The 7,637-nt window shown below is 47.1% G+C and overlaps 1 protein-coding gene across 1 annotated transcript in view; it reads left to right on the forward strand.

The window, feature by feature from the left end:
• The window catches only part of INO80B (INO80 complex subunit B), a 32,527-nt gene extending 25,481 nt beyond the window's left edge, over positions 1–7,046 (forward strand). Inside the window, exons 4-5 of the mRNA XM_061556639.1 lie at positions 4,523–4,680; positions 5,293–7,046. Coding sequence (XP_061412623.1) covers positions 4,523–4,680; positions 5,293–5,790 — 656 coding nt within the window. The 3' untranslated portion in view covers positions 5,791–7,046. The remainder of the gene's footprint in view (positions 1–4,522; positions 4,681–5,292) is intronic.
• The last annotated feature ends 591 nt before the right edge of the window (positions 7,047–7,637 follow it).

The raw sequence follows: 7,637 nt of genomic DNA on the forward strand, positions 1-7,637 counted from the left end.
GCTTCCAGGCTGCAAGAGAAAGGACTACTCAGACCTGGCACTAGTGTCTCCTTTTAACGTAACAGAGAAGCAGCACTGCGAAAGTGCTTCCATTCAGATGGTCAACTTGTTTATTGTAAAGATGTTGAAGGGCTTCTTCTCAATATGGGACTGCCCGCATATGATTCAAGTGAATGAAGACTTTTTATTGACAGTAGTAAAAGGAGTTTGAAATGTGTGTTACTTCACAACAGAAATATATATGGTTCAATCCCAATAGGACACTGTAAAAATTAATGAAGAGTATGTCAACATCAAGATTGTTCTGGATAGATTGGAATACCAAGTTCATGGATGGCTAATTTGTGTTGATTTGAAAATGGTTAATTTTCTGCTGGGTCAGCAAGGAGGTCACACCAAATACCATTGTTTCCTGTGCTACTGGGACAGTAGGGCTACATTAGAACACTGGATTAAAAAGAACTGGCCACCAAGAATCAGTTTGACGCCTGGTGACAAGAACATCAAGAATGAGCCTCTGGTTGATAGGAATAAAATTGTATTTCCCCCACTGCACATAAAACTTGGGTTAATGAAGCAATTCGTCAAAGCTCTTGATCACACTGGAGACTGCTTCAGCTATAGATGTTCAACCTTTTCAAGTCTCAGTGCCGAGAAGAAAAAAGGCAGGAATATTTGATGGCCCTCAAATAAGAACACTCATCAGGGATCCACACTTTGTTACAACAATGACTGCGGCAGAGGCTAGAGCTTGGAATGCATTCTCTGATGTGGTTCGGAATTTCCTTGGGAACAGGAAAGCGGACAACTATCGAGAAATTGTGGAGGAGCTGCTCTTGAGTTTCCAAGCACTTGGATGTAGAATGAGCATCAAGGTTCACTACTTACATAGTCACTTGGCCCAGTTTCCAGAGAACATGGGTCACGTGAGCGAAGAGCAAGGTGAACGCTTTCATCAAGGCATTAAAGTTATGGAAGAACGTTACCAAGGCCGATGGGACTCAAACATGATGGCAGATTACTGCTGGTCCTTGATGAGAGACATTCCACAAGCTGTACATCGGAGATTGTCAAAGAAGAGGTCGTTTATGCAGATGTAACATCACTATTGTGAATGACCTTTTTGTACATATTTTACTTATCTTCACAATTCAATTCTTGCATGGTAATATGCATTCACTCACATTGATATGCAGTCACTCTCACAACTTTGTGCTACAGCTCATTAAATGTTTATTTCATTATTATTGTATATTGTATCTTATTCTTGTATGGATGTCTGTTTAGCTATTCGTATATGAGCATACATTTTTATTGAAAATGCAATATTTGATATCTCAAAAACCTGATGTGATAGACAAAAACTGATGCCAGATTTGGAATCAGCACCCCAAAATTACCTTAAAACCGTTGGAATACCTTATGCCAGAAAAAGTGTGTTGACCAGTGTTATTCACATGTTTGTATTATCTTACCTATATAGGTAATTTTTTTGTCTGTGCGTCTGTCTGTCTGCGCGGGTACTTTGTGACGTTTTTAACAGACAAACTGTGGAGTTTACACAGTTTAAAGTAGTTAAATTAGCAATTTGTTCTTTTTATAAGCACAGGGCGGCGCCAGAGCACGCATCTGCGCATGCGCGAGAACGCTGACGCGGTGGGGGGGGGGGGGAATTCTCATTCACGTTCAAAATGCAACAAAAACACACAACGCAGAGGTAGTTCTTCTAAATGTGATGTGCACTTCTCCCCCCCCCCCGCCACCCCAATGTGTGCAGTTACTATTATAGAGTCCGTAGATACTACTACTACTATAGTCCGTAGATACTACTACTGTAGTGCGGGCGAGGGGATGGTGGGAGGGTGGGGTAGTGGCCCAGCCCCAGCCAGCCAAAGCGCCACCTCGGCCGGCTGGGCAAGCTTGCGAAGCCGGGGGCTTTGCACGGCACTCTTTTAAGTTAGTAGTTAACTGCTATAGAGCCGATAGATACTATTTGGTTCTTTCGGTAAAGTCACTTCGGTTGAAAAAATTATAGATCACGACGTTTCGATCACCACACAAGCAATCGTCCTCAGGTGGGATAGAGAAACAGGCTGCTGAAACAAGTCGTTATATATAGAGCCGGGAGGGGGGAGTTGCCGCATCGGGCAAGAGGTTGGGGGCTAGAGATTGTGCCTGAGCGAATGGGAAATCCAAAGATGGGAACCGAGATGGGGGGTGGGGGTGTGGTTGATGCGAGAGCCGAGGGGGTGGCCATTGTATTGTGAGAGATTAGCATGTCAATGTAAACGAACCAACGGCAACGGTGGTTGTTTTCGTGAGACATCCAGCTCGTTAGACAAACAAATGACACCACATCGAGGGAAGGAGATGCACATACCGAGAGGCACACCCACGCACAGAGAGACACAAACAAAGACAGAAAGACACATTCAGAGGACACATCCAGACAGAGAGAGACACACACAGAGAGAGAGACACAATGAGACACAAGAGAGAGAGACATTTTGGGAGACAAACAGAGAGAGAGATACACAAACCGAGAGACACACACAAAGAGACACACAGAGAGAGACACAAACACAACAACATCACAGCCAGTTGTAGTCTGCTAAAAAACGAGAGCCACCGCCACATCGAGGGAAAGGGGCAACATTGGCTTTGCTAGTGAGACATTTAGCCCGTTAATGTCAATACATTTAACTTGGTACCTTGGTCTTGGAAAAAACAATGTCGTGTGAACCCACAGCATTCATGCAGTGATCAGCTACGGCAGAGGTATTGGTTCTGCCGTGTTTTAAATCTGCCTTGTGTTCGCGAACACGGTCCGAGACATGTCGTTTAGTTTCCCCAATGTAACTGCTACCGCAGACAACTTAGTTTGTAGACACCAGGGTATTGCATGTCAGGAATCACATCTTTCACAGATGGGATCAGGTCACGGATTTTGTGTACTGTGTTGAATCGAACCTGAATCTTGTGTTTGTTCAAGATTTTGGAAGTCTTTTTGGTAACCCCTGCTATGTATGGCAAGGTGATGGTTTTGATTGGGTCCTCAGATGGTACTCTACCCATGGTTGGGGATACAGCTTTGTGGATTGTGTGTGATCTTGAGGGCTTTGCATACGTGCTCAAGTTCACTGGATAAGTGGTGCTGTTCGGAATTTCAATGGGCCCTATGGTGTAGTGTTTTGATGAGGGAATTCTTCTGGGCTGGATGGTGGTGGGAATCGGGCTTTAGATAGGAATCCGTGTGGGTGGCTTTCCTGTAGACAGTGTCCCAACGAGCCATCAGGTCTCTTCTCGATCAAAACATACAGGAATGGTAGCTTGCCATCATTTTCCACTTCCATGGTGAATTTTATAGCTGGGTGTACGGAATTGGTGTGGTTGAAAAATTGGTTCAGTGCTGACAGGCCATGTGGCCAGATGACGAACGTGTCATCTACGTATCTCTTCCACAAGGAGGGACGTAGGGTGGATGTCTGGATGGCATCTGTCTCAAATTTCTCCATGACAACATTCGCTACCACTGGCGATAAGGGAGAGCCCATTGGGGTACCCTAATTTTGGTTGTAGAATGCACCATTCCAGGTGAAGTAAGTGTTGGTAAGGCAATGCTTCACCAAAGTTTGTACATCAGGATTCAGTCCCTGTTAGACCAAGTCTTCAATGATTGCAATGGTGCCAGGTACAGGTACCTTGGTGAACAGGGAGACTACATCGAAGATGACAAGCAATTCATCTGGAGACAGTGAGATGTCCTTGATTAGAGAAACCAAGTGAGCTGAGTTAAGTACAGCTGAAGTGGTCTTGCCCGTGAAAGGAAGCAGAGTCTCGGACAGAAATCGGGCCAGTTTGTAGATGGATGAGTTAATGGTGGAGACTATAGGATGGAGCGGGGTACCATCTTTATGGATTTTTGGAAGGCCATAAAATCTGGGTGGTCTAGCAGCCGAAGGGTTTAGAGAGAGCTGCTTGGTCGGTTCGCTTAGAGAAGTCGAATTAGTGATGATATAGTTGGTTTTCGTGGCCAGGTGGTTGGTAGGATCTCTATTGATTTTGGTATAGCTGCCATCAGTAAGAAGGTCCTCACTTAATTTTGCTTTTCTTTATCTTGCAGGGTTACAATTTTAATGTGATGCAATTACAAACTCTATCTATCAGGGCCTGTGACGAAGTAAATTCTCATACTTCTAGCCATACAGCTCTGTATGACTGTTGAACTTCTTTCACACCGTACTTAGACAACCATGCTAATCAGAGGTATGGGGGAAGGACAACAAACTAAACACAAAAAGCAGTTTTAAAGAAATTAGTTTTCAATTTAGAATGAGTTTTCAATTTAGCATTGGCGCATCAATGTTTAGAACGGTTGTTTTTATGACGCTTTGCGCTTGTGTGAGGGACTGCCATCGTCAATGCCTGGGAGGGGTAACCGGTGACCCGCGTGGTTATATAGGGGAGTGTGGGCTCTGCGGGTTTGTCGCCAGCGGACGCTAAGCGCTGTGTGTGGCCCCAGACGACAGCGACGGGGACCCCCCAGCCCTGCCGGATGCCGAATCGGGACCCGAGGATGAGGAGGAGAAGCGCTGGCTCGACGCCCTGGAGCGCGGAGAGCTGGACGACAATGGGGAGCTCAAGAAGGAGGTGGACGAGTCCCTGCTGACGCCACGGCAGGTGAGCTCCCTGCCTTGGGATTCGCCCTTGAGGCTTGGGAATGTCCCCCTGTCTCTGCATCTCAACCTGCGTCTCCCTCTCTTAACAGATTGACAGCCAACGATGTGTAACCTTGCCGATAAAGATACCGACCCAGGGAGGGTACCGAACCCATACATCGTCCACTATCACCCAACTTATGTTACGTGGAATGCCAATTATTCACTATGAATGGCCCTTCTCATGAGTGCCTGTTATATATTTTAAAGTGACATTTTGTCAAGACATTGCCAATTGCATCTGAGCAAGCCCTTGTTCGAAAGTGCATTGACGCACAAGACAAAGATCCCCCGTAAAGCCTTAACAGACTGTTGGGGAAGGTGCTGTTAGCGAGCACCTATGAAGGCCGGAACGGTACACGAAGGGGAGGGTGGCCACCACCACGTCCAGAACGCCTTTGTCTCCCCCGGTCCTGGAGGCCCAGGACCAGTTCCGAAAATCGCCACTGGTATTGGCCGTGAGCGGGAATTGAACTCGAGTCGCCGGGTTCATAGCGCAGCACACTAACAACTGCACTACCACTTCGCACGCACGTACTCGTGTGTGTGTGTGTGGTGTTTGTTTCGCGAGCAGCGCGCACTGCTGCACCGTGATGCGGCGCCCACCCAGCCGCTGCTGGAGCTGCCCATGGGCTACAAGGAGAAGGAGATGACGGCAGAGATGCTGATGAAGCGCGCGGAGCGGGCGCGCACACGCCGCCTGCAGGCCGCACGCAAGGCCGAGGAGAGTCGCAAGCAAACAATAGAGCGCCTCACCAAGACCGGCCGCGCCAAGTCCGGCGGCAAAGCCGGGGGTCGCGTGGGGGCGCTTGGCCGGCGGTGGCCCATGGCCCCCACCGTGCGCTACTCCAGCTCCGCCTCCGAGGGGACCACCGTCTCCTTCCCGCCCGGCTTCCCGCTGCCGGCGCTGCTGGGTCCCACACCGCCCCCTCCGCCCGCCCCCTCGCAGGCGCTGGACTGCGGCGTCCCCGGCTGCACCAACAGGAAGCGCTACAGCTGCGCTAAGACCGGCGTGCCGCTGTGCAGCCTCGAGTGCTACCGCAAGAACCTCGCGCTGCAGGCGAACTCGTAGCCGGGCTCCCATGGAGCGGTGGTGCGGAGAGATTTGCGAGCTCATCTCCGCATTCCCGACTGTTGTACATGGAGTGGACGATGCGATTAGAAATCTTCCTTTTTGACTGTTGCTGTACATATGAAGATAACCTCGAACATGGATTTTTAGCGGTCAGCGCCATGGTCAATTGTGCACATAGCGGCATTGTCACCTTCCCTGGGAGCGGCGTTACCTCATGTACTCCAGCGACAAGGAGCAACGTACAGCTGATACAGCATCCTTCAGGCATCCTCGCATTCCCGTGCAATGACAATAAGCAACAAAATCTTCGGAACGCAACCAATTCAGTGATGACCGATGTCTCCATCGATTAATCAACCCACGTATTTTACGTCGAGGATGACAAGAATCACTTAATGGTACGAACTATGTGTCATTAAGTGAGGGTGAGGGTACGTTAGGGCACGTGATGCTGGTGGCTTGGTGTGATTGGCTACGAGTCTTGCTCAAGCGAATCCTTGCGTGGAGCAGCCTGACAAGACCTTAATGATGCCCGGATACGAGAGGGGCCTCCACTGCTTCTACTGAACTCGGCAATGCTGTTGATGCCTGGAATTCTGTATTCATTGTTGTCATGAATACATTTGAGTAAAAGCGGCTTGATTGTTCAGCGTGGCATGAAATGTTGACCTAACACAAAATTTGCTTTATATAATAAATGCGCATTCTTGCAGAAAGGCTTCACATAAAGACGTGTTTTTAATGATGAATGGACAGTGATGTAGTTCTGGAAGGTATCTTGTCATTAAATTGTATTTTATTTATTTGTCGAGGACTGCAGGGTATGATTTATTCATGATACACAATGACAGAAGCCAACATTATATTCCGGATTCTTTGATATCTCGCATATACACAATGTTCAACCACCCACACACAGATTTTAATGCAAACAAGTCTTATTTATAAAAAAAAATGTGAGTACCAATCATCAAATATGCAACTGACATTTGGTCCAAAGAATACTTGATACTGTTCTACAAATGAAAACTTTGAAAACTGAAAACAGAAATTAATGGCATAACTCAGAATGTAGGTTAATAAGGCATCAATGCACACTGATAATTAAAGATAAGGCAAGCAACACAACAGAAGCAATCTGCTTTCAGTCTGCAGCAGACAGTCTCATGCTCGCGTTGAGAAGGTGACACGGCAGTCGTCGTGCAAACAGCGGAGACAGCGACCCAATGGTTGATGACGCAGCAGCAGCAGCCAGGAGGTTGATGCAGCTGGTGACTTGTCAGCTGTGGTCAGGTCTTGACGACGTGTAGAATGATGATGTTCTTCATCTGTACCTTGGTAATAATTCACGGAGTTTTTACAGGCACTTTTCGTTTGGCTCGTGTCATCCATGGCACGTGACCTTGTTCGGTGCAATGTTAACGTCTCTCCCTCTCAAAATTAATGCCTTTCTCGAGTAGGCAAATGTCTTCTCTCCTTAAATATTTCTTCTGCAACACTCAACGTGAGTCCCCTTAATCGCACTTGCCATATGTATTATTCAATCACTGAAAATCTGAAAATGTGCTTTTAGCATCTCCACTCTTTCAGCGCCATACAATACTTGTTATTTAATTTAAATTATTCTCGCAAGTTCGTGTCTCGTGGTTTTTTTCCATCAATTACAAGACGTCCTCAATAGTCACCAGGTCCATAGATCTGTCTAGCCAAGGCCGTAGCCATGGAGTCAACATTGGGGGGGGAGCAAATCTTCTAGGGGGTCTGGGGGTCCCCCCTCCAGAAAAAAAATCTCAATTTGGAAACTAATTTCCCACCTAAAATATATCATATAAACTCTGCATCAT

Source organism: Lethenteron reissneri, chromosome 22 (genome assembly GCF_015708825.2).
Source record: "Lethenteron reissneri isolate LAM-NWPU_2019-01 chromosome 22, ASM1570882v1, whole genome shotgun sequence".
In the NCBI taxonomy this organism is placed as follows: Eukaryota; Metazoa; Chordata; class Hyperoartia; order Petromyzontiformes; family Petromyzontidae; genus Lethenteron; species Lethenteron reissneri.